This window comes from Oryx dammah, unplaced genomic scaffold, assembly GCF_014754425.2.
Source record: "Oryx dammah isolate SB20612 unplaced genomic scaffold, SCBI_Odam_1.1 HiC_scaffold_15, whole genome shotgun sequence".
Taxonomy (NCBI): Eukaryota; Metazoa; Chordata; class Mammalia; order Artiodactyla; family Bovidae; genus Oryx; species Oryx dammah.
This window is the reverse complement of record NW_024070199.1, coordinates 1,528,876-1,556,026: the sequence shown is the minus strand read 5'-3', so window position 1 is coordinate 1,556,026 and position 27,151 is coordinate 1,528,876. Positions and strand designations below refer to the sequence as shown.

The 27,151-nt window shown below is 45.0% G+C and overlaps 1 protein-coding gene across 1 annotated transcript in view; it reads left to right on the top strand.

The window, feature by feature from the left end:
* LOC120874836 (protocadherin Fat 3-like) overlaps positions 1 to 27,151 on the top strand; it is a 47,812-nt gene that overhangs the window by 11,825 nt on the left and 8,836 nt on the right. Inside the window, exons 3-5 of the mRNA XM_040256533.1 lie at positions 5,999 to 6,133; positions 7,955 to 8,112; positions 18,484 to 18,952. Of these exons, the coding sequence (XP_040112467.1) occupies positions 5,999 to 6,133; positions 7,955 to 8,112; positions 18,484 to 18,952 (762 nt within the window). The remainder of the gene's footprint in view (positions 1 to 5,998; positions 6,134 to 7,954; positions 8,113 to 18,483; positions 18,953 to 27,151) is intronic.

Below are 27,151 nucleotides of genomic sequence, written 5' to 3'. Positions count from 1 at the left end.
TGATGTATGTGGCATTGACTGAGACATGGCACGTTGGCAAAGCATGTGAATTCAGGGTGTAGGATGTTTACCATTAGTTGTTAGATTCTCAGTATAATAAGGCAGAGATATAAATCAAGGGGTTGAATAAGCTCAAAATGGCAGCAGTAATAATCACAGCTGGATACTGATGCATTAGCCAAAGGTACAGACTTAATCCAGGGAGCCGAGGGAATTTGGGGAGATAAGGTGCGTAGCTCAGTAGGTAAAGAATCCACCTACAATGCAGGAGACCCTGGTTCGATTCCTGGGTTGGGAAGATCCCCTGGAGAAGGGAAAGGCTACCCACTCCAGTATTCTAGCCTGGAGAATTCCATGGACAGTCCATGGGGTCGAAGAGAGTCAGACATGACTGAGCGACCTTCACTAAGGCGAGGAGAGACATACGTGGGGCAGTGAGACCCTTCTAAAACCACGAGAGGACTGCCTCTCTCCTCCCTGCAGATTCCAAAGCCCTGAGCTCCTGCTCGAGGGAATTACGTTTTCAGCTCTGTAAAGAGTGACCGAAATGTCCACCTGAGCGAAGCTTTGGGAGGTGGGGAGCCTTGTGACGAGAAGCCACATTGTGTGCACACCCCTCCTGGTGGAGAGTCTCTGTGAAAAGAATCCCTCTGCCCGGGACAGTTATGAAGGGGCTGACCCTGCTGCACGTTGCCTGTGACACTGATTAACACAAAGTTCTCCCAGACACACGGTATTTCATATCATCTGTCAGTTTACAAGTCATGAATCTGACCCAAAAAGGACAGCAAAGAAGGCATTATACTGGAGCTCAGATCTCTGCCGTGTTTCCCAGTCAGGCGAGTGTCTCCAGTTTGGGGACCCTGTAGTAATTTGTTTTTACCCTCAATTTTTTTTCTTTACAAGTTGCTTTCACATACATTAAACCATCTAATGCTCACAAATTTCCAAGAGTAATTATCCTCATTTTTCATGAAAGGGAAGCAAGACCCAGAGAAGTGAAGTGACCCCTTAAAAACTCTAACTGAAGGACATATAGAAAATATATTAATGCATAATACATTTTAATAACATTAAAATTAATATTAATTTAAATATTAGATATATAATAATGTATACCTCTATTCCTTCCAGCAGCCGTTAACTTTGATAGGTCCCACACAGGAAGTGCTTGAATAACTAGTCAGGAACAACATTCAGGGCTGCCGCTGGTCAGCGCCACACCGCTCCCTATTACATTGCCCTGCCTTCCAGAGGGGACCTAGGGGTAGGGGGACAGACTTCTCTGCCTGCTCCCTGCTATGGCAGTTGCTAAAAGCACCTGATCCTTCTGTCCTGCCCTGACTCGCCACAAATGGCGTCAGCCGCTTTGATAAAGGGGATACTTCTCCCTTCCTGCTCACCCTGGCCCCAGACTGATGGATGCCTGAAGATACAGAGCATGTAAAGCTAGAGCCTGCACCCCCGGTGGACCTCTGTTCAGAGAGAAGGGGACGGCAGAGGACGAGATGGCGGGATGGCATCACCGACTCAATGGACATGAGTCTGGGTGGACTCCAGGAGTTGGTGATGGACAGGGAGGCCCGGCGTGCTGCAGTCCATGGGGTTGCAAAGAGTCGGACACGACTGAGCGACTGAACTGAACCGAACAACCATAAGCTTTGCAAAACAAGTTAATCCCTCCTCATCCATTGAAATCATGCTGCATTTTATGTTGCTAGAGATTTTAGGGCGTTGGCTGGGAAGAAGGTTGATGTCCCCAGGACCCAGACCTAGAGACACAGGTTCAATCCCTGGGTTGGGAAGCTCTGACATCCATCTGAGGTCAAAGGACATGTGGCATTGTTCAAGGTTGGTGTACGAAGGTCAAGTCCCTCTCACATAAATATTTCAGAAAGGATCTAACTTCTTATCATAGCTGATAGAGAGGAAAGAAATACAGTATTGTATATGGGGAGTAATTGGTTTGGGAAAAGCCGTTTCTCAGTAATCCGAACTCTTTCTCTGCTTGAGACTACGTTTTATACACTTGCTCACATGTGTCCCCAGCTAAGGAGGACGTTACGTTAACACTAACCTGCAGACTCCAATCTGCCTTCGTACCTCCTTGAGCCGCAAGAGAGCAGACTGCGAGCAGAGCGGACTGACAGCAGCAGCTGGGGAGCAAAGTCTGTGGCTCTTTCCGTCCCGGTCTGCGAGGCAGGGAGGAGGCCCCCTGGGATTTTAAAAGCATCAAGAAACTGACTGCTTGCCAGAACTGTCCCTTCTGCCTTAAGAAACGTATTAAAGAGAAAAAGAAGGAACACTAACCTATCAAAGTCAATGGCTGCTGGAATGAATAGAAATATGTATCATTATATGTCTAATATTTACATTTATATTAACCTTAGAATGCACTTATTATAATGTATTAATATAGTTTCTATCTGTCCGCCAGCTGGAGTGTTTATAAGGGGGACTGGCTCTAACCTAATTCATTAATTTGATTAATTTAATTATCTAGGTTCCATTGTTCCGACATGGGCTTCCCAGGTGGTGCAGTGGTAAAGAGTCTGCCTGCCAGTGCGGAAGAGGCAGGAGGCGTGCATTTGGTCCCTGGGTCGGGAAGATCCCCTGGAGGAGATGGCTGCCCACTCCAGGGCTCTTGCCCGGGAAATCCCATGCACAGAGGAGACTGGTGGGCTACTGTCCATGAGGTCACAAAGAGTCCGACCCTACTGAGCAGCTGAGCACACACATGGTTATGATATAAGGAAAGAAGAAAAGAACTGTGAATTTGAACTCCAGTTGCTGGTCTAAGTGACTCTCTTGTAACCTAATATAAGTGATATGGTTGATAAAGTGAGAAGCCCAGTGCTAATTACCAGGGCAGGACTTGTGGCAAAAGAAAAGTTCAAAATATGTGAATAAAAGGGAGAAGTATTCAAATACTGTGTTTATTCTGAAATATAGTGTCTAGCCTTTATTATCGGAGAGGGCAATGACACCCCACTCCAGTGCTCTTGCCTGAAAACTCCCATGGATGGAGGAGCCTGGTAGGCTGCAGTCCATGGGGTCACTAAGAGTAGGATATGACTGAGCGACTTCACTTTCACTTTTCACTCTCATGCATTGGAGAAGGAAATGGCAACCCACTCCAGTGTTCTTGCCTGGAGAATCCCAGGGACGGAGGAGCCTGGTAGGCTGCAGTCCATGGGGTCACACAGAGTGGGACACGACTGAAGTGACTTAGCAGCAGCAGCCTTTATTATATGTCCTTACAGTTTTTTTTTTTTTTAATGTTACATAACTCCTGGAAGAAGAAAATAGCTTTGCTATCATGGGTCTGGAAATTATCTAGTCCTCTTTTCCCCCTTTGAAACAGAGGTTTTTAAACTGCATTTTTGATAATGCAAGTTTTCTAAGCAGTGAAGCTATTGCATTAGTGTAGAAAAGACTATGAATGTAGTATATGTCGCTATGTCTCTGAAACACAGACTTTTATAGAAAGGATATATTTTGGCTGACTAAAATAGGACATAAAAAAAGACGCATCCATGGAACAGAGAGGAACAGATTTCTTAAATACATAAATTATTGTTTCTATGTCTAATTGGAAGTTACTGTCCAATGACTTCAGCGTTAGGTCTATTTGATGGAATGCACTCTGTGATTCAGTGATGCTCATTACCACCTACCTCCATGTTGCTGACATCGGCACTGGGCTCAGTTGGCACTTTTGAGCGTATGCTAACTAGCCAACAAGGGGGAGCTACCTAGAGGTGTGCAGGCCTCAGAAACGGAAGTGAAGCCACTCGTGGAGACAGCACAGAGTGGGCAGGGAGAGTTGTGAACATACCGTGAGTGAACATGCTTGCAGTTAAACCACTAACTACGGTTGACTGAGGGCTTCCTGGGTGGCCCAAATCTGAACACAAGCGACGCATAGTAGTAAAAATCCTGCTTGCCAATGCAGGAGACATAAGAGACGTGGGTTCAATCCCTGGGTCGGGAAGATCCCCTGGAGGAGGGCATGGCAGCCCACTCCAGTGTTCTTGCCTGGAGAACTCCATGGAGAGAGGAGCCTGGTGGGTTATAGTCCGTAGGGTCACAAAGAGCTGGACGCATCTAAAGCGAGTTAGCACACATGCACGCATAGGTGATTCATTCCCAAGAAGCACAGACCCTTACTACTCAAAAGATCTCATCCTTCAAACCTGAGTTTAAAATGCTTTCTTCCTTTGCAAAGTCTTTCGACATTCTCCCAGGAAGCACAATTGTTCCTTCTCTAGGGCTTCCCTTGTACTCACAAATCCCTAGCAAAGCAGTTACCTTACTGTATTCTAACCATGTGTTTGTGCGTTGTTTTCTAGAGGGAGGAAGAGATGGGCTAATTTTTGTTTTCATCTTTATATGCCCAGGTCTATCACCTCAGTGGCTTGAAAATTTTTTTCTTGTTGGATGAATGCATCAAAAATTCCAAAACTGCTTATCAAAAGCGCCTTGAAACAGATCATAAGGTGGTTGAACACCTGTCTTAAATTCCATAAATATTGATAAAAACGCAGCAGGAATAAAGATTTTCTTGAAACGAACAGAGGAAGATATATTTCAGGGCACTTAGGTCTTTCTGAACCATTTGTGAAGATCACTTCAAATTTTCAGTTAAAAATCCCTTCATCTTCTAAGACTTTGTAAGCTGGATCCTTGCCAGGAGTATCTTTTATGGCTGAGCTCTCAACTGGTGGAAAACAGGATTTATGAATTCTGAGTCTGCTGGTGCTTCTTACATCACTCCCCTCCAGGATTAAAGTTCCTAAAATGTTTATCTGTTATTGGCATTAAGTGTCCACTTTCTCCTGGACAAAGAAATGACGGGACAATGGAAGCCCCACAGAGAAGGGGGGCTTCTTTAGGCCACTGCCTAACCCAGCTGTAGGTTGCTTTCAATTTGTGTCTTCTTTTCTACAGTATTTTACCATTTAAACTCTCACCTAATTACATTTGAAATATCCAAGACCTTTGGGAAGTGCATTTCCTTCAGGGAAGCCGTGTTTGCCATCCTCACAGTTCTGAAAATCTCCCTTGGGTCCTGAATTCTACTTTAATTAGCTGATCTGCTTTCCAGAATTTCCTTTAAGAAGAATTAACCTTTCGTCTCACTGTGCTAGGAACATCAAACAGGTGAAAAGGAAGCCTTCCTTTGCCAAAGATAAGTCTACCATGTTTGATACATTTACAACCAATCAATACAATAGCAGGGAGCAGAAGGGATTCGGAAACAATGGGAGTTGTGCTCGCACGATTTAAAGTGAGTCACTTTTCTTTATTAAAGTCTTTTTTTCCTCTGAAAGCAACAGCTAACATCTCCTGGAGTTGCAGAAGAAATCTAAACACAAGCGACGCATTCAAGTGGCCCCCAGTATGCACAAGCCCCAGGTCTTCCCTAGTGGCTCAGTGGTAGAGAATTCATCTGCCAACACAGGAGCTGTGGGTTCAGTCCAAGGGTCTGAAAGGTCCCCTGGAGTAGGAAATGGCAACCCACTCCAGTATTCCTGCCTGAAACATCCCACAGACAGAGGCGCCTGGTGGGCTATAGTCCATGGGGTGGCAAAAGCATCAGACCCAACTTAGCAGCTAAACCACAGCAACAGGCAGGAGTCCCAGCCAATAAACGCTATCGGAGCCTGTGTCATGAGGCCTTTCTTAGCTGAAGTTACAGCAGTCACTTCACAGCCTTAGTACATCTGACATTTGATTTAACCTAAAAAGAGGAGCTCCACTGGCTCTTTGCCCTCATCCTCCCTCAGTCCGGCAGTGAGCTTTGGGAGATGCAGAGACCCCCGCTGGGCACCTGCAGCAGGTGAAGCCCACTCAGGCCATCCTGCTTCTGGGCAGCACTTTGTCTCTCAGCCCAGAGCCTGTTGAGCCCAGCTCTCTAACCATCCTGTGCTTCCTGGACTTCGCAGAGTGTAGAGTGATTGCCTTTCTACTGATCATGTGTATTCCCCTGTCACAGGAGGACTGTGTCCAGGGGCCGACGATCCCTGTGTGGAGAAGCCGTGTCCGGGAGACATGCAGTGCGTTGGTTACGAAGCCAGCAGGAGACCGTTCCTCTGCCAGTGTCCACCGGGAAAGCTCGGAGAGTGCTCAGGTACAGAGCGCGGTGGGATGATGAGGGTCCAGCTGCATATTCTGGAAGCCCTTGCCCTTGAGTAAATTACACTGCCCTCGCCCTTCCAGAAGACATTCTGTCTGCATGTGACATTTTCTTTCAGAGTGAACCCCAGCTAGCATCCCATCAGATACTTGGAATTTGTTGCAGCTGCAGCCTGTGCTCAGGGAACATGCAATGCCTGTGGGTTCCTTGCATAATGGGAGACCGTAGCCTGGGTTTCAATTGCGTCATGTACATGCTGAGACTGTGAAATTATAGAAAATAAATAAAAGGCTGTTGGTTAGGCAGAGGAGTTGGAGTATCTGTGGCATGGCCTTTCATGTTCTGAGCCTATACCTCTCAACAGAAAGTGAAGCTGAGCCAGTTCAGTTGACCTTTGTAGGGTAAGCCCAGCCTAGACCAGGTAAGACTCCCCACTGCAAATGTACAGCTAACTGCATGTTCCTGAAAGGCGAGGTGATCACCTCTGTGTCTTAAAGAAAAAAAAAATCAGTATTTGTGTTATTCTAATCCAGATGACCCTCCATTTCTGATCATCACTCAGTTTCAATACTTCTCTTGATTCTTATATGTTCTACCATTTCTTTCCTCTAAAAAGAGTAATGTTCACTTTTGTTACCAATAGAACCCTTTTAGTAGAGGATGTACTGCAGATATAAGCAGTATAGAATAGAATCCAAGATATAGAATCCAAGAAATATTTATTGAGTGATGATTATAATAGCAGTTACAATGGGAATAAAAAATTATTATATCTAATATGTGCAAGGCACTTGCGAAGCACTGGGTTCTAAAAACTCAGGCTTTGCAAAAACAAGCACTGTTCTTAAAAATGGAAGCCAAAGCTCTTTCAGAGTTGACTTCAAAAACAGAGCTGTCCCTGAATCCACATACTTGCTTTTGAAGTCTTCTAAGGCTCTAAGATACTTATGCTGCCCCACCCCCAGCACGCCTGCTGTATGCACTGCAGGTGGGTCTGCAGGGTGACGATAGGGTACTTTTCCTAACTTCAGATGTCCCTTTTTGCCCATCTCCCTTCTCCTTTCTATGTGGAAAATTCTTCATGGTCCATGATTATCATCCATTTTGGTGTATTTCCACACTTTCATCCCAGTGAGACAGCTTTTCAGCCATTACTTTGCTTCTTAAAACATAAAGTGGAAGGCAGTAAAGAAAAAAGAGAGAGAGAACGAACTCAGAATTGGGCGATACGGGTAGCTACTAAACATTCTAGGCAGGGGAGCCTGAAATTCATGGTTAAAGGTAAATCTGTGACTGCACAAAACTTGAACTTCCTTTGTGTCATTGCCTTTTTCAACATTTGTGCAAATGACCTAAGTTCGCTGTTCAGCATCAGGATACTTGGGAAATGTGGATATTCTTTGAAAATGGTTTATCTTTCCCTTATTTCATGGAGGTGAAAGTTTTCAAGTGTCTAAGTGGTGTGGGTGGGCATGAAGGAATATTTTTTTTAAATGCTAATTTTAGAAAACAGGAATTGGGAGTTTAGTGACTCTAGGAAAATTCAGGTTAGAGAACATACCAAGTTGCCCTTGACATGAGAAACTCAGATTTGGGGCATCTGACTAGTTAAATATTATTTTTTTTACTTTGAAATTGGAATGTGACCCAAAATGGAGAAACAGTTTTTAATCCAAAATCATTGGTCCTCAATGCCTTTGCCAACTTCCCACAGTCTTTAATCAACTTGATTGGTAGTTGTTTGGTGATCCCATGGGTCCCTTCTGGTGTCTGGATGTTCAAAGTATCTGTGTCTCCTCATCATGGCATTTTCAGGGCACACTTCTCTCAGCTTTGCTGGAAACAGTTACATCAAATACAGGCTTTCTGAAAACAGCAAAGAAGAAGACTTTAAACTGGCCCTGCGTCTGCGGACCCTGCAAAGCAATGGGATTATAATGTACACCAGAGCAAACCCCTGCATCATACTGAAGGTAATTAAAATGGGTTATCTTTTCCTGCAGTCAGTTCTCATGTTAGTATTTTGGCTCTTGAATTGGAGTCTGAAATCGTTTTGTCTTTTAAGTTCAGAAACCAGAAGCTGAGTTTAGGGCCAGGGGAACAGCAGCAAAACTGGGAAGTGTGCCAATACCCCATTTTCTTTTGTACGTTCAGCTTCAGAATTGCCTCTTTGGAGACTGGGGTACCTCTCTCTAGAGTGGGTTCAAGGGCTGGCCTCCTTTGAGCTGTAATCACTCAACAGTTCATTAGAGTGTTTCCTAATCAATTCCACGGCAGGGGTGGTCCTTTCAAAAGGCTGACTGTATCCTCTTATACCACATGGGTCTATCCCCAGTGACCCCTGAAGGTCACTTCTGTTCTTGCTCTGGAAGGACATTGGAGATCTGGGGTACAGAAGATTCCATATGCCCTCTTCTGGCCCAAGTAGCCTAATTTTTAAATCATTCCCAGCCTCAGAAACTCTCCAAAGGCACTAGATTTCCTTTAGAGCAAGTCTTGCATTTGTATTCACATGAGAGCCTCTGAAGCCTTCCTAAAAACAACAGCAGCAATAATACTAACAGCTTTACATGCCTCATTTGGTTTGTGTTATGAAGTTAATATAATAAAAGTGATTTATTTATATCTATATATACTCAGTCATGTACAATTCTTTGCAGCCCCATAGACTGTATGGCCCACCAGGCTCCTCTGTCCCTGGGATTCTCCAGGCCAGAACTCTGGGGTGGGTTGCCACTTACAGGGGCTCGTCCTGACCCAGGGATTGAACCCGAGTCTCTTGCGTCTCCTGCATGGGCAGGCAGGTTCTTCACCACTAGCGCCACCTGAGATCCCATATGGAGACACAAGAAACCCAAGTTCGGTCTTCGGGTAGGGAAGATCCCCTGGAGGAGGGCCTGGAAACCCACTCCAGCATTCTTGCCTGGGAAATCCCTGGACAGAGGAGCCTGGTGGGCTACAGTCCGTGGGGTCGCGAAGAGTCGGACATGAGAGGTTCAGAGAGGTTGTACGGCTACAGCATGCCGAACCTGGCCCCACCTCCAGTCTCGCTCACACCACGCTTTCCATCCCCTCGCTATCTCCAGCTTTCAGTGTTGTTGCTGCTGCTGCTGCTGCTGCTAAGTCGCTTCAGTCATGTCCGACTCTGTGCGACCCCATAGATGGCAACCCATCAGGCTCCCCCGTCCCTGGGATTCTCCAGGCAAGAACACTGGAGTGGGTTGCCATTTCCTTCTCCAGTGCATGAAAGTGAAAAGTGAAAGCAAAGTCGCTCAGTCGTGTCCAACTCTCAGCGACCCCATGGACTGCAGCCCACCAGGCTTCTCTGTCCATGGGATTTTCCAGGCGAGAGTACTGGAGTGGGGTGCCATTTCAGTGTTGTTACTACAACTCATTCCATCCAAAACCAAGTGGGCTTCTGTAAATAAGACTAAGCCTTCTGGATGGGAGGGGAAGGGGGCCTAGGAGGGAGCCATGTTTAATGGAACACTATTTTCCTCTGGACGTGCCTTCAGAGGTGGGTGGCATCTGTCCAACAGGACCCACTTATCCACGGGGAAATGGCGGGCGGTTTTCTCCTTCCTGCTGCTCTGTCACTCGGCTTAACGGGGATCGTGGTGGGCTGTGTTAGCTCCTGTGCTTTGGCTGTTTGTTAGGTTAGATGCTGCTGCTGGTTAGATGACTCAGGCTTTAATCCTGGAGGGAAGAGATGCGACGGGCCCTCCTGCCACATAGACGTCATACACCTGCCTCTGGAACTCCAGGCTCTGTGCGGAGGGAGTGAGCCACGAGCTGGAGTTTAAAGTTGGCCACTTTCATGAGGAATCTCCCGCTACCCTGACTCACTCAAATCAGAGAATCATTCAGCCCCATTAGGAAAACAGTGTTTTCAAAAGAAAACGAGGGACTTCTCTGGTGGTCCAGTGGTCAGGCTCCCACACCTACAGTGTAGTGTTAGGGTTCAGTCCTTGGTTGGGAACAAAGATCCTGTATGCCTCAAGGCCAAAAAATAAAACGAAAAAAAAGAAAGTATGCCACTTAGAAAAATTTTGGACAGATTTATTTAAAAAAGAGAGAGAGAGAGAAACACTCTGGATGCACAGTTTTAGAAAACAGTGAATTCAAATCAGATCTTCATGATGGAAGATGATAAATTCAAAAACCTAAGTCCTGTCTTTTTAACCTCCTGGCTACGGAAGCAAGCTTCCTAGCATCCTTAGCTCACTTTCTTTTTTTTTAATTTTATTTTTAAATTTTATTTATTCATTTTAATGGGAGGATAGTTAACTTTACAATATTGCGATGGTTTCCTCCGTACATCGATATGAGTCGGCCGTAGGTATACCTGTGTCCCCTCCATCCTAAACAACCCTGAGAGGCAGGGTTGTATGATTACTAGGAAGGCACTCTGCTCATGTAGAGGTTGCAGCTCCAGGGACCCTGCCCAGGTATCACTGACCTCCCCCTCCCTCCTTCCAGCTTTAACAGGACTGGCAGCTGCTGAACATCCTTAGGAAGCAAGTACTTTCTATTAGCAGTTCTTTTAAATAGCGTTAAATTTGAGAGAGAACAAAAATATGGGATATGAATGGCTTGATCCTAAAATGGAACGTGTCATTTGACACTTCACCAGCAAACATCTAAAATGTGCAGAACCCTAGGGATGGGAAAGAAGAATAAGTCAACTTTTATGCAGCTGTAGCTCCTAAGGTATATTGTATTTCATGAACCAAGTGTGTTTCTGAGAGTTGTGTAAATTGAATCTCTATAAATGGAATTCTAATAAACCAGGGATGCTTGCTATTTGAAGGAACCCTTCCATTAATCCCTTTGTGATGTGAACAATCACCCCTGCCCCAATCTGTCTGTTGGGTAAGTTTGCTTTTCATATGTTGGCTTTGCCCAAAGCAGGACACAGCTGTACTAAACTACTGCGGATACTCCCCTGCAGTCGCCAGGAATATCCACTTAGGGGATTTGAATCTGTTTGCTTAACATTTTCAGCCTCATGCAAGATTTAATTTCATTGGCTCTAGGTTCAGTGTGTGCCTTGTACTTTGGTTCAATGACTCCGCTGCAGTGCTTTGTTTAAACTGCACCTCTTGGTTGTTTATATTTTCCCAGCTAAAGCACATTCTCTAAAAAGTACTTAAGATGACCTGCAAGGTAGAGGGTACCCCTCGAAGACAGTTGAAGAATTGCATGGAGACCTCAGGAAATGAACATACTCATGGACAAGGAGGCGCTCATCCTTCTGTTTACGATTGATACTTTGTCACTTCCAAAAGAGATTCCAGGCTCACCGTAAAAATTCAAAAGTGATAAAATCAAAGCACCATTAAGATGAAAACAGGGATAGGTGAATTAGGGGAAGGGGATCAGGAGGGACAGACGTACAGTTATAAATAAGCCATGAGGAGGTAATATATGGCAGAGGGAATGTGGTCAGTAATACTGTAATAACTTTGTACTGCGACAGATAGTAGCTAGACTCAACAGTGACGATCATTTTGTAATGTATAAAAATATTGATTCAACATGTGGCACACCTGAAACTAATGGAATAAGTTAATTATACTTGAACTTTTGAAAAGATATAAAAGAAAAGGCTAACACTCAACTAGTAAAATAGGGATGAACAGACCATTAAAAAATCTAGACCAGGGATTCGCTGAACACAGACTACAGCTCTGAATTTCCTGGCAGCCAAAGTCATGATGAAAATGGTGGGGTGGGTTCCGTGGCTCTCCTCAAACCTATAAAAGAAACATGTTGGATCACTAGGAGAGATTCCCAAGACACAAGTAATATTTTTCCCTATGTTAGTCTTTCAGGTCCAATATTATAGCAAAAGTACAAGAAGTACTTGCTCGTTAGTGTGTGTGCTAAGTCTCTTCCATTGTGTCCAACTCTGTGACCCTGTGGACTGTAGCCCTCCAGGCTCCTCTGTCCATGGAATTCTCCAGGCAAAAATACTGGAGTGTGTTGCCATTTCCTTCTCCAAAGGATCTTCCTAACTCAGGATCCAACCTGAGTCTCTTTAAGTCTCCTGCATTGGCAGACAGGTTCTTTACCACTAGCACCTCCTGGGAAGACCAGTTTAATTGCTTTTCACTCAGTCACATCTGATTTTTTGCAATCCTGGGAACTGTAGCCCGCCAGGCTCCCCTGTCCATGGAATTTTCCAGGCAAGAATACTGGAGTGGGTTTCCATTTCCTTCTCCAGGGGATCTTCCCTACCCAGGGATCAAACCTGAATCTCCTACACTGCAGGAAGATTCTTTTTTTAATTATTTTAATATAAATTTATTTATTTTAATTGGAGGTTAATTACTTTACAATATTGTATTGGTTTTGCCATACATCAACATGAATCCACCACAGGTATACACGTGTTCCCCATCCTGAAGCCCCCTCCCTCCTCCCTTCCCGTAACATCCCTCTGGGTCGTCTCAGTGCACCAGCCCCAAGCATCCAGTATCATGCATTGAACCTGGAATGGTGATTCGTTTCATATATGATATTATACATGTTTCAATGCCATTCTCCCGAATCATCCCACCCTTGCCCTCTCCCACAGAGTTCAAAAGACTGTTCTATACATCTGTGTCTCTTTTGCTGTCTCGCATACAGGCTTGTCGTTGCCATCTTTCTAAATTCCACATGTATGCGTTAGTATGACCCTGTGTGTGAGGAAGCTCCTTCACCATCTGAGCCGCCAGGGGAGCTGTTGTGTTAGTTCTGCTGTACAACATGAATCGTGTGTGTATACCTGCATCCTCACTCTTGAACCTCCCTCCCATCCCGCCATCCCTCTAGGTCATTACAGAGCACCAGACTAAGCTCCCTGTGCTTTACAGCAGCTTCCATGAATTTTTATTCTCACTCTCTTGTGCACACGTGTGAGTGTCTACTTTTTCACCTCTAAGAAAACCGAGGTTCAGAGGGCATCAGTGACTTGCCTTAACTAATCAATAGTGGAGCTGGCCTCTGGCAGTGGCAGGCAGATCAGGAGTACTACACTGTTTATCAGAAGAAGAGATTCAGAGGACTGAGATTTATTCATTGTGTATTCATTGAAACTATATTTTTTGAGCATCTACTGTATGTTGTTGTTGTTTAGTCACTAAGTGATGTCCAACTTTTGCAACTCCATGGACTGCAGCACACCAGGCTTCCCTGTCCTTCACTGTCTCCTGGCATTTGCTCAAGTTCATGTCCATTGAGTCAGTGATGCCATCGAACCATCCCATCCTCTGTTGCTCTCTTCTTTTGTCTCCAGTCTTTCCCAGCACCACAGTCTTTTCCAGTGAGTTGGCTGTTTGCATCACGTGGCCAAAGATTGGCACTTCAGCTTCAGCATCAGTCCTTCCATTGCATATTCAGGGTTGATATCCTTTAGGGTTGACTGGTGTAATCTCCTTGCAGTCCAAGGGACTTTCAAGAATCTTCTCAGGCAAAACAATTTGAAAGCATCAATTTTTCAGCACTCAACCTTCTTTATGGTCCAACTCTCACATCCATACATGACTACTGGAAAAACCATAGCTTTGACTATATGGATGTTTGTCAGCAAAGTGATGTCTCTGCTTTTTAATACTCTGTCTAGTTTTTTATAGCTTTTCTTCCAGGGAGCAAATGTCTTTTAAGCTCATGGCTGAAGTCACTGTTCACAGTGATTTGGGAGCCTTGGAGCCCAAGAAAATAAAATCTGTCACCATTTCCACATTTTCCACTTCTATTTGCCATGAAGTGATGGGCCCAGATGCCATGATCTTAGTTGTTTGAATGTTGAGTTTTAAGCCAACTTTCTCACTCTCCTCTTTCACTTTCATCAAGAGGCTCTTTAGTTCCTCTTCACTTTCTGCCACTAAAGTAGTATCACCTGCATATCTGAGGTTGTTGATATTTCTCCCAGCAACCTTGATTCCAGCTGGTGCTTCATCCAGCCTGGCATTTCCCATGATGTACTCTGCGTATAACAGGGTGACAATTTTGAACCAGTCTGTTGTTCCACATACATAAGGTTCTAACAGTTGCTTCTTGACCTGCATACAAGCTTCTCAGGAGACAAGTAAGTTGGTCTGGTATTTCCTTCTCTTTAAGAATTTCCCACAGTTTGTTGTGATTCACAGAGTCAAAGGCTTTTGCATAGTCAATGAAGCAGATGTTTTTCGGGAACTCCCTTGCTTTCTTTGTGATCCAACGAATGTTGTCATTTTGATCTTTGATTCCTCTCCCTTTTCTAAACCCAGCTTGTACATCTGGAAATTCTCAGTTCACATAGCTTGAAGGATTTTGAGCATAACCAACTAACATGTGAAATGAGTGCAATTGTTCAGTACTTTGAACATTCTTTGGAACTGCCCTTCTTTGGGATTGGAATGAAAACTGACATTTTTCCAGTCCTCTGGGCACTTCTGAGTTTCCCAGATTTGTTGGCATATTGAATACAGCACTTGAACAGCATCTTCTCTTAGGATTTGAAATAGCTTAGCTGGAATTCCATCAGCTCCACTGGCTTTGTTCGTAGTGATGCTTCCTAAGGCCCACTTGACTTCGCATCCAGAATGTCTGGCTCTAGGTGAGTGATCACACCATTGTGGTTATCCATGTCATTAAGACCTTTTTGTGCAGTTCTGTGTATTCTTGCCACTTCTTCTTAATCCCTTCTGCCTCTACTAGGACCTTACCTTTATTGTGTCCATCCTGCTGTATGCCAGGTATCTATTAATGGCCGTCTTAAAAATAGGTTTTCGAAACATTCCCTTTCAAAGAGTATTTGTAACCTTCTTACAAGTTCATAATGATGTGCACTTCCAGAGCCACACACAGTCTGAAGCAGTCAGACTTTGCACTGATATTCATACTTTCTTACGCAAAATCCTGCTTTCTTACAAGGTGACTTATAGCTCTGATAATTTGTCTCCCTAACCCCAAGCCACTGAAGATCCAGGTTAAAGCACATCACTGATTTCAGACAACCCTGAATACCTGCACCTTTTGTAATATTATGCTTTAATTGAACACGTTGCCTGCCTGTCTCCACTTCTCCACCCCGACAAACACACCATTTCAGATCCTTGCTGTAGACTTTTCTTATAGTTTCACGTACACTTCAGTTTCTATTAAACTAACTTGCCCTCTTTTTTGAAGAAGCTTTGTCCTCTTAAAAGAGAGATTCTTTAAAACTGGATAAACCCCATTCTCAAGACAGAAAAACTAAATATGATCAGAGTATAATTTTCCAAGTTGAGAGGACTCAGATGTGAAAGCATTCTCTCTTCCTCTTGGCGTAATATACTTGTAAAATAGCCAGATATTGACTTTTTACAAGGTAGCTTTTGGTATCAGCATTCTAGTTTGTCATCTAGACAAGGCTTAAAATTCCAAACTCCTAGAATTTAGAAGGTACGAGTCACTTTTGTTTTCAAAAGCTGGGGGTCGTTTAGGTATATGGCTTTCTATTCACTCAGCTGTGTTGTTGCTGTTATTTTTTTCAACAGGAAAAACAAAACAGCAAGCTTAACCATACACTGTATTACCATGGGATAATTTTGTCTTCCTTAGTGATAGAACATCTATGTATGTGACTACATCAGAGCCATATAAGTTCTGGCTGAATTTATAACTTGATTATTATCCCAAGAGATGGGGGTTAGGGTTAGGGAGGGGAATGTACCAAGTAATATATTAATTAAATACATCCTTTTACAAAACCTTAGATGACGTGCACCCTCACTCCAAGATTTTCCTTGATAGACTGGGGACCCCTATAGACTCTACAGCCACTGAACACTACAGCAGATGGACTGTGCCAGAGGCAGGTAGTCCCCAAAGTCACATTTGATCGTTTTATTACTGACATTGAAATAAAAATATGGATATTATCCAGGAGTTGTCACGGAGAAAGTATTCTGGGATGATTTACAATATTCATTCAGTACATTTTGTTGAACAACAACCAAAAAAATGACAAAAACAACAGCATAGATCACACATGAATGATCTCTGAAAATAAAAATTTGTCTCCAGTCTTTTTGCCTGCATACATTTGTATTACCAAGCACAGGATGTATGTACCATGTACAAGGTGGCTGACAATTCTGTAGTGGACTCATTCTCCTGGTAAAATAAGCCACGGCAGTTCTCTTTGCTTTCTCTATAAGGGGTCTTAAACCCAGAGCTTCCCTGGGGGTTCAGACGGTAAAGAATCTGCCTACAATGTGGGAGACCTGGGTTTAATCCCTGGGTTGGGAAGACCCCGGTGAGGGGAATGCCGACTCACTCCAGTATTCTGGCCTGGAGAATCCCATGGGCAGAGGAGCCTGGCGGGCCACAATGCATGGGGTTGCAAAGAGTCAGACAGGACTGGAAAACTAACACTTTCACTTTTCAAACCTAGACGCCAACCAGTTCTCTCTAGGGAACCTGTGTGATACATGGCAAAGCTGCAATTTGATTTCTCGTTCCTAAATCCCAAGGCTCTGCCTGGTTCACAGAGCCTCCTGCCTTTCATATACACATATTATGTGGCATAAACTTTATATGTAGGAAGAGAGGGTGCCAATGAGTTCATGGAGTCTCGGTGGCAGAAGTGAGAGTCCCTAGGAATTAGTTGCCTGCAAAAAATGCTGACGCATAGAAAAGCATCCCGTTTGTGAGGGTGAGTGGTGGTGTACCCATCCCTAACAGGTCTGTCAGGAGCCAGATGCATCTTGGAAGGATGGATTCAGGCTATTTCTGTGACACTGCCACTTCCCTGGCCCCAGTGCCCTGAGCGCCCCCGTGCCTTCCCCTCTGCCCGTTTCCCTTTCTCTCTCTACAAGCTACTGCTCTCTCCCCAGGTCCTGGCACAAGACTGCACACGTCGGCAGATCCTAGGTGAAGGCTGGCTGCCCTGGTGTGACTCAGAGGCTGGCCTCCACCGGGTTCTTCTGCTGGTTCACAAAGGACAGAACTATAGCTTCTGTTTCATGCTTTCTGGCCGTGAAACCCTTCATGGCCCAATACTGACTTGCTGACGAGACAGTGCTCTGGCCTTCATTCCCCAGATCCTCATACCATCTCGCATTTCTGAGAAATGCACATGAGGCTGGGCAACAGAGGAAAGGCCAGCCTGTCTCCTCCACAGCAGCTGATCCTGGCTCTCCCTGGAGGACCAGGACTGGCCCAGCAGCATTCGGCCTGCTGGCATCCTCTGGTGGCACATGTCCCTGAGTTTGCTGTCCTTTTGGAGTTAGCCTGCTCGGGGCAGGGGAGACCTGGGTGCCTTCCCTCACCAGGGCAACAGAAACAGCAGGCTGTTCTCTGTAGCTGACCCCAGACCAGGGGCTGGGAGTATCTGCAAGGTGTGCACAGTTAGCCAGATCCTTCTGGAGCTCCTGAGGTCATGAAATACACATCCATTCTTTTTTTCTTAAATTTTTTATTTTGTATTGAGATATAGCTGATTAAGTGTTGTTATAGTCTCAGGTGAACAGCGAAGAGACTCAGCCTCCCCCAAAGCCCCTCCCATCCAGGCTGCCACATAACACTGAGCAGAGTTCCCTGTGCTGTACAGTAGGTCCTTGTTGGTTATCCCTTTTTAATATAGCAGTGAATATACATATATTCCCTAGCAACTGGCCAAGCCCTGAGGACTTTATAAGATAATCTTAACCTAAATGATGAATAGCTGAAGAACTGTTGTAAGGAGATGGCTAGCACTTAATAAGAGAGTTTATAAACTTTACACAGGCATGAAGCTGGAAAATAAGACATCTACGTGGCTTCCTTCACCCCCTACAGCACAGTCACACAGACTTTCTTGGGGCATATACATGTGTTTCTGTGCTTATTTGACTCATGGCCCTGTCCCCGCTCAAACAGAAGCCCCAGGAGGACAGGGGTGACAACTCTGCTCAGTGGTCCTCACAGGCACTGCCACTCTGCTTGGCACACAGTAGATGTTCAATAAATATTTGTAAATGAATATTAATGAGTTTACAGAACTCACTCTGTGCTGGTCATAGTTTGGAAGGGCACACAGAATAAATGACCCCCCTAAACAGAAAACTGCAGTGAATTTTTAAAGGATGAAGATGGACACAATAGGAATATTCTGAAATATTAGTGTGGATTTCTGAGCCTGCACTCCTGTTGCTAATTACAAGACAATTTGTGAAATCTCAGGTATGCATTTGCATGGCATGTGAGGAGAAAGCATAATTATTAAAAGCCAAACCGTAGCAGATTTGTACGTGGATCAAAAGCCCAGTTGGGAACGGGGGTTGGGAACGGGGTGCCCAAGAGCACATGGCCAGATGCACATTGAAAAGCACCCCGGTGTTGGTTCCGCGCAGATCGTGGACGGCAGGCTGTGGTTTCAGCTGGACTGCGGCAGCGGCCCCGGCATCCTGGGCATCTCGGGCCGTGCAGTCAATGACGGGAGCTGGCACTCAGTCTTCCTGGAGCTCAACCGCAACTTCACCAGCCTGGCCCTGGATGACAGCTACGTGGAGCGCCGCCGGGCACCCCTCTACTTCCAGAAGCTGGGCACTGAGAGCGCCATCTACTTCGGGGCCCTGGTGCAGGCGGACAGCATCCGCAGCCTGACCGACGCACGGGTCACGCAGGTGCTGAGTGGCTTCCAGGGCTGCCTGGACTCTGTGGTGCTGAATAACAACGAGCTGCCGCTGCAGAACAAGCGCAGCAGCTTCGCCGAGGTGGTGGGCCTGACGGAGCTGAAGCTGGGCTGCGTGCTCTACCCCGATGCCTGCGAGCGCGGGCCCTGCCAGCATGGAGGCAGCTGTGCCGGCCTGGCCTCTGGAGGTGAGCACCCTGGGCTCCCGCCACCGGGGGTGGGGTGGGGGGGTTGGGGGGGGATAGGGGGTGGGATGGTGGGGGGAGGCAGACCTGCCAGACCACTCTCTCAAGCATCACCAACCCAAGCGCTCTCCCAGAGAGGTGGATTCCATCCGTGCTGGGTCAGCCTCTTAACCCCCTGATGGAAGTTAGCAATTACAGGAGCCAGTCGCTTTGCAGAATCCCAAGGGCTCAGCAGGCCAGCTGCAGGAGCCTGCAAGGTGCTGTGTGGAGCCCTCTCCCTATCCTCTCCACACCTTCCCAGGTCTCAGCAGCCCGAAGGAACAGGATGCCCTTTGAAGTATCTGCCCCCTTTGGACCACTTGCATGTCACTGCAGAAAGACTGGTAACAATCTGAGTCGTAATGACCATGCACTACCCTTTCACAGGCAGACATGGGAAGCTAAAGGGCACCTGAGGGTGAATACACCACCCTAGAAACAGAAGTAAAGAGGAGATGTTTTGGAGGAAGCTTTTAAAATGTGTGTATTACAAACAAGTCTAGTGCAACTCCAAAAGAACAAGGAGAAGGCAATTTACATGAACTATCAAGACAGTCAATGAGAGCAATGATGCTTTACCCCAGTAAAACTTTCCGCAGAGATCATGAAGAGGAGAGAATGGAGTAGGCAAAAAAAGGGGGAGAGAGGCAGGGATAGTGTGGATTTATAGAGGGTTTCTGTTGTATGAGGGGAAAGCTAAGACTCTTTCAGTCCGAGTCTGAAGATGAAAGAATCCCTGACTTGACTCAGATGCAGGATCTGAGTTAATGTAAACTAGGTCAGGCTCTCCTGGCTGAAGGCTTTGCCATCTGATTCCACTTCAGGCCCTCTGTGGAATCTCTCAGAGGGAGTGTGATTAGCAAATTTAAACCTTCCTCACAAATCACATAGAGATTCCACTGTGTACATTACCATCTACTGTTGGTGAAGCCCAACTCCAAATTTAGACTCCATTTTATTATTAGAATGTTGCAAACTGCCCATGACGTGATGCGCTGCTGAAACACAGACACCAAACACTGAAGTTATTTAGGCTTGCCGGTGTTACTGCCGCACCAAGGGCCACATGCCCTGGGGGGAGATTTCTGCTGTCTCAACTTAAGAAATCTATTTGCTTTTTTTACTGTCTCAGCAGTATATGTAAATAAAGGGTTGTTGTTATGGTGCCTTAATTCTCGAATGATGGGCAGTAGCTATACTTCAGTGGTTCTATAAACCAGCCTATTATGACAAGTCATGGCCAGTTTTTCACCAGCCAAAACAATTCTGCTAGTGTGAGCTATCCACGATATATAAAGGGAGCATATAATTAAATTGGGTGGAAATAGAACACCACTCCATGTCAAATACTGGGTCCACAGCCACAAATTGTAACATACTTTTAACGGTGGCAGGATGTTGTTTTGCTGGCAAAGCTATGGGTTTCCACAATGGGTTAGCATGAAAATAATAATAATCACTGTGTTAAGGAAAAAGAGTAAGGGAGCTTGTTTTTTATTCAGTGTATATTTTAATTTTGTTGTTGTTCAGTTGCTAAGTCATGTCGGACTCTTTGCCAGCCCATGGACTGCAGTATGCCAGGCTTCCCTGTCCTTCACTATCTCCCAGAGTTTGCTCAAACTCATGTCCATTGAGTTGGTGATGCCATCCAGCCATCTCATCCTCTGCCACCCCCTTCTCCTCCCACCTTCAATCTTTCCCAGCATCAGGGTCTTTTCAAATGAGTCAGTTTTTCACATCAGGTGCCCAAAGTATTGGAGCTTCAGCTTCAGCATCAGTCCTTCCAATGAATATTCAGGACTGATTTCCTTTAGAATTGACTGCTTGGATCTCCTTGCAGTCCAAGGGACTCTCAAGACTTTTCTCCAGCACCACAGTTCGAAAGCATCAATTCTTCAGCGCTCATCCTTCTCTAATTACCATAAAAATCCCTGAGCTAAGTCTTCAGTGCAGGTATGTTCATTAAATATCTATGACCCCATCAGAAACAGCAGTTTTCCTTTGTTTTTAAAAGCTCATTTGGCTTAACCAAAGTTCAGGACTGAGGACCCACCTGCCATATATTGATACTTTTTCACATGGTCTAAAGAACGTGTTTTCCCTTCCCCAGGGACCCAGCTTTGCCCATGGGTTGCATCCGCTGTCAAACACCTCATTGTCCCTTGCTCTCCAGCTTCCCCCTATACTTGGACTTGGGATTGGGATTCTGTGGCAGGCATTCTTTCTTCCAAGAGAATAAAGTCTTTCTTTTATCAGCTCAAGTCTTTCCTTTCTACTGGGAGCTCATGTTTTCCTAAAACAAAGTATCTTTCCTCATCTCCATCTCCCTTCTCCCAAACCTGCTACCTCTTATGAGAGAGGTAGTTGAGAGAACCCGGTGGTCCTTATCTCAGGACCTGCCCCACCGCGCATGGTCCAGAAAGGGCAGTACCATGCACAGCAGTGCTGAACCTGGGCCAGCAGACTCCTGGCAACTCACCAGGAAATCCAAGAGGACTTGCTTCAGTGGGGACCACAGAGCCCTCTTCTGAAGAGGTACCTATTTGCTGCCTGGCTGTCGGGATTGGGGTCTTGGCTTCTAGAAAAGAGGAGAGAGAATCTGTTTTCTTGCCCCACTGTCTGTTCACATGCGAGGACTTTTTGCTGGGTCCCCCTATCCCATCTGCAAATTCCCTTAATGAGGTGCACCCAACCTCCAGGGTCTATTGCCTGATGATCTGAGCTGAAGCTGATGTAATAGTAATAGAAATAAAGGGCACAATTAATGTAATGTGCTTGAATCATCCCCAAACCACCCCTGGTCCATGTAAAACTTGTTTTCCACCAAACCTGTCCCTGAGTTCCAAAAAGGTTTGGGGACTGCTACCCTAAATTGAGGAGAAGTAGATGGCAACCCACTCCAGTATTCTTGCCTGGAGAATCCCGTGGACAGAGGAGCCCAGTGGGCTGCTGTCCACAGGGTCGCACAGAGTTGGACATGACTGAAGCAACTTAGCATGCATGCATGCAAGCCCTAAATTGGTGCTAAATAGTAGGGAGGTGTGGGGGGAGCAAGAAAAGGCAGAACCAACAGTTTGGCTTTAACTCATATCTGTGAACTATTTAGCTAATTATAAGGTTATTTAAAATAAGGGAGAAATCATCTCAGTTGTGAGTGACGATTTAAAAAGAACAAGAAAGAAAAAGAGAAGAAAGGAGACTGTCATTAGTGAAAGAATATTCATGCCTGGAAGAATTCCCTCTGGCTACCAGGGTATCTAATCACAGGCAAAGAGTCTTACTTCCCCTGATCAAAGGCTAGAATACAGGGAGCAGTCGAAGAGGAAATTTGAGCTGGAGAAAGTAGAGCAAGGTGCTTAATGACTCCTTGCACATGAGAATGTTGATAACACAGTTATCTGAGCATCTTGCTATTGTTGCAACCCTGAGTTATGTGTCACTCTAAAATTCCATGACACCTGTGTTTCTACAGTCATTCTCTTGGACCTTAGAGGATGCTGGAGGATATTGGTCATTGGCTGTCCTAGTAATCCTCTACTCTCAAATCGTGACAGTCTTAGCACCAGGCTCTTGTTCAGAGCATTCAGAGTTTTAAAAGTGGGCAACTCAGACCATGAAGCAGATTTCTTTCAGAGAAGCAAGATTCTGCTCGAGCCACTTCCAAACCCGCTCAAACCCTTGACAAGGCTGCCAAGTCTGCTAGCTCGGAATGGCATGGTCAGCAGATTTGACCAGTGTTATACCTCTGGCTGTCCCACGAGCCGGCCATGAGAACCCAGGGGAGTCAGAGCCCAGAACACTGACTTGTAATAAGAGGGTAATTATGACTCTGAAAATCAACCACAGAGGGAAGGCTCTCTCTTGGTAAAGCCTTAAAATTATATGTATTTCGTAAACATGAGCTGGAAATAGCAACCACTGTGGAAAAGAACTAGCCTAGTCCCACTGTGACCCTGTGCTTCCAGACCCAGTGGGTCTGCAGCAGCCCAGGGAGCACCCACGGTCTGAATATGTGGGTCTCAGGCCTCGGAGTATCATCCTGCTCAGCCGAAGCCCGTGACCAGAAAACACAGTTGCAGCTAAACTTGTATATAATTTGGCAAAGCAGTGCGGCAACCAAGACTGCCAGGCAGAAACACTCATTCAGGTGGCTTTCATGAGACTGAAAACTTAACTTAAAAAAAAAATTTATCTATTTTTAATTGATTGATGATTGCTTTACAATATTGATTTGATTTCTGTCATACATCAACATGAATTAACCATAGGTGTACATATGTCCCCTCATTCTCGAATCTCTCTCCTACCTCCCACCTTTTCCCACCCCTCTAGGTTATTACAGCTTAATCTTAAAATGAGAAGTTGATAACTTTCCATGATAGAGTCCCATTTGTTAGCATGTCAATTTGTTACTATGTCCTTGAGCTGTGGTAAGCACCTTGTAAGTGCTTCTGCGCTGAGATGCAGTTCTCACCCAAATACTCTTGTTGTTGTTCAGTCGCTAAGTGTGTCTGACTCTGAGACCCCATAGACTGAAGCACACCAGGCTTCCCTGTCCTTCACCATCTCCCAGAGTTTGCTCGAACTCATGCCCATTGAGTAGGTGATGCCATCCAACCATCTCATTCTCTGTCCTCCCCTTCTCCTCCCGCCTTCAATCTTTCCCAGCATCAGTCAATGAGTCAGCTCTTTCCATCAAGTGGCCAAAGTATTGGAGCTTCAGCATCAGTCCTTCCAATGAATATCCAGGGTTGATTTCCTTTAGGATGGACTGGTTTGATCTCCTTACTGTCCAGGGGACTCTCAAAAGTCTTCTCCAGCACCAGTTTGAAAGTATCAATTCTTTGGTGCTCAGCCTTCTTTATGGTCCAGCTCTCACACCTGTACATGGATCAGTGCTATTCTTTGCTCCCCTCAACTCCCATTTTTCTGATAAAGAAGTAACCAGCCCGCTGTCACACAGCTAGTAAGGTCGGGAAACCAGGACTTGATGTCGGTTTGTGGAACTCCTGCTCCCTGCCTCCAGCCTTCACTCTTAACCTTTGTTACTCAAAATGTGTTCCAAGCAACAGTAGCAGCAGCATCACTGGAAATGTTAAAAATGTGGCATCTGAGCATAAGTCAGAATCTGTGTTTTTAACAAGATCCCTCAGTGATATGCTGCTTTATCTCTCTCTCTGAACTGCCCTGAACCTCCCCCCTGAAAAAAAAAACAAGCTCTATTCTGTTTTTGTGTGTTGAATATAGTATTTATCAAACTCCAAGGTGCCTCTGCATCACCTGAGAACCTGATTAAAATGAGACCTTGTTCTAGAAGACTCTCTTGCTTGTTAAGGAGAAAGGAAAATCTGTTGACTTGCCTTGGTCATTCTCTGTCCACGTCAGAGGAAACTTCTGCTAGGTCACTGAGTTGTATTTTGCAAATTCCTGAACTTACTACCAAAAAAAAAAAAAATCAGTGAAAAGTTTGGAGAAAGGAAAAGCTCCACACCTACAAATCAGAATCTCAGAATCTGCAAGAGTAGAATTCAGGCATCTCTGTTTATAACAAGCCCCTCAAAGCCTATGCAGTTCTGAACTTGTGAACATTGACATTTGAGAATCCCAGTAAATTCTATATTTGCTAGAATGTGAATCAGTGAATTCCAAGAGACATAGAACATTCAGAAATTGAATATCAGGTGCACAGCCTGCATTTTGTAATAATTGCTTTAGTGTGAAGATTGAACTTTGTTCCTCAGAAGCTTGGGGTCACCCTGAGCTCCCTTTCAAAGGCAAAAGTAATAGTGTGTACCTTCCCCTCTAAGTAATGTGCATGAGGCAGCAAGTACCCAGATGTTGTAAATAGCTGGGCACAGAAACATCTTCAGTTACAGGGTGACCTGTGCTACTTTGGGTGCTGTTTTGGGCCCCTAACTTGTAAGTGTCTAGATTAAATCAATCTATCAAGCTCTAATCAATTGCCTGACTTGTGCGAGGCTCTGTGTTAGGTTCTAGGGTCGTGTTGATGTTTCTGTGACCAGTGGACCCACTTATGTGGCCTCCCTCCCTTTATGGCTGGCTTAAAGGAATTGGGCAGGTTTCTTGTGTGTGCTCAGTCCACTGGCCCACTTAGCACCAGGGGACAAAAAAGCCAGGCTCCCAGATAATATACTGTGGACAAATTTGACTAAGATTTGACGCTTTTGAGGGGGAAAAGTTGTTTTTTTTTTTTCCTAGGTGTCTTTCTTCTAAATACGGAATTAACTTTCTGGGGATTACTTTAGAAAAACCTCATGGTAATAGCATTAATAATATTTTATTGATCCTAATAGAAAAACTGAAAACCCTAAAGCAGTCAAATTTTGTGCAGACACAAAAGAACATGCTAGAAAGTGAAATGTTACAGTGTGCTTAACTTTGTTAACACAGGAAGTGTTTCTGGATCTTCAAGGAAAGTATTAGAGGCTCAGCCCAAAGTACAGTGTGGGAATTGTGAGCCAGCTTTCCTTGGGAAAGTTAGAGAGCTGCCTTTCAAAAGTTTTCATCTCATGAAGTCTGAAGGTATTGCATGGGCCCTGCTTGGTGAAAGAGGAAAGTCTGAGTGACTTCAAGTGGAGGGGGCGAAGTAGTGATGGAGGCCATAAGCCACAGCGAAGCTCACTCCACTTTTGGGTGGCATCCCACGTAATAATGTGGTCAGCCATTTTCTCAAGCTCACTGAGACTCACATGGACAGAAGTTTCAGTATTTCCCAATAAATAGCCTACGTGCATGTTAAGTCACTTCAGTTGTGTCTGACTCTTTGTGACCCCATGGACTATAGCCCACCAGGCTCCTCTGTCCATGGGATCCTCCAGGCAAGAATACTGGAGTGGGTAGCCATTCCCTTCTCCAGATACTGCCTACAAGTCAGAGTTAAAAAAAAAAAAAAAAACTCATGGCTTTCCATTGTTTGATTATGAGCAAGAGAAACGAAGCTGATTTCTGAATCCATTCTAATTACAGTAATTACAACAATAAAGCACCTAATGTTTGTGGGCTGCATTGTGGTTGATGAATCCAGAAACCTCATTATCCTCTATGAGTGGGTATGAGTGAGGCTTAATTATCAGATAAAAACGGAGGTTCCTAGAGGTCAGGCAGCTCAGCTGATGGGAAACAGCCAGAACTTAGATGTGTACCCACCACATCACAGCCCTCTCCCCAAATGATAATGTTCCTGAAGTGTCTAAATGCAGTCCATAACTGAGCAAGCATAGTGGTTGATGCTAACTTCAGGTCCCAAGTGCTAGTTGCACATTTGCCGTTATTTCCCTCTTTGTGCAGAAGGCAGCTATTTCCTTATCAGGGACGCAAAACTGAATCAGGATGATGTTCCCCTCCACCAAGCAAGTGGGGCAGAAGGTGGAAGTCATCACTTGGGTGAATCAGGTCAGAAAACAACTACTAAGTCAAAGGAGTAAGGTAGAAATGATCTTGATTATTTGCCTACACGGTCCAAATTCACTCTATAATCACTCAAACCATTTCTGTTTATTGCATGTAATAGGTTTTGCCATGTTCTTATTTGAGCAAGGAAAGGAGAGGGCATTTTAAGTTTTTCTGGGTACAGATTTCAAAATCATCTGCGTCAGCTGTAACTAGTATCGCAAGCAAGAGCATAGCTTTGAGCCAAGGCTTTAAATACACTTCTCCCTTCATAAGGATTTGCCAAGTGATAATTGTGTGTTCTTTTTTTTTTTTTTAACACGTGTATCTCAGTGCTAGCAGGACAATTATCTTATTTTTTTTAACTTTTTATTTTGTACTGACGTGTAGCCAATTAACAAACAATGCGATAGTTTCAGGTGAACAGCAGAGGGACTCAGCCATACATATACATGTACCCATTCTCCCCCAAACTCCCCTACCATTCAGGCTGCCACAGAACATTGAGCAGAGTTCCACGTGCTCTACAGTAGTAGGTCTTTGCTGGTTCTTGTTGTTGCTATTTAGTTGCTCAGTCGTGTTCAACTCTGTGCGACCCCATGGACCGTCACCTGTCAGGATCCTCTGTCCATGGGATTTCCCAGGCAAGAATACTGGAGTGGGTTGCTGTTTCCTTCTCCAGGGGATCCTCCTGATCCAGAGATCGTACCATTTCTTAAGTCTCCTGCATTGGGTGGTGGGTTCTTTACCACT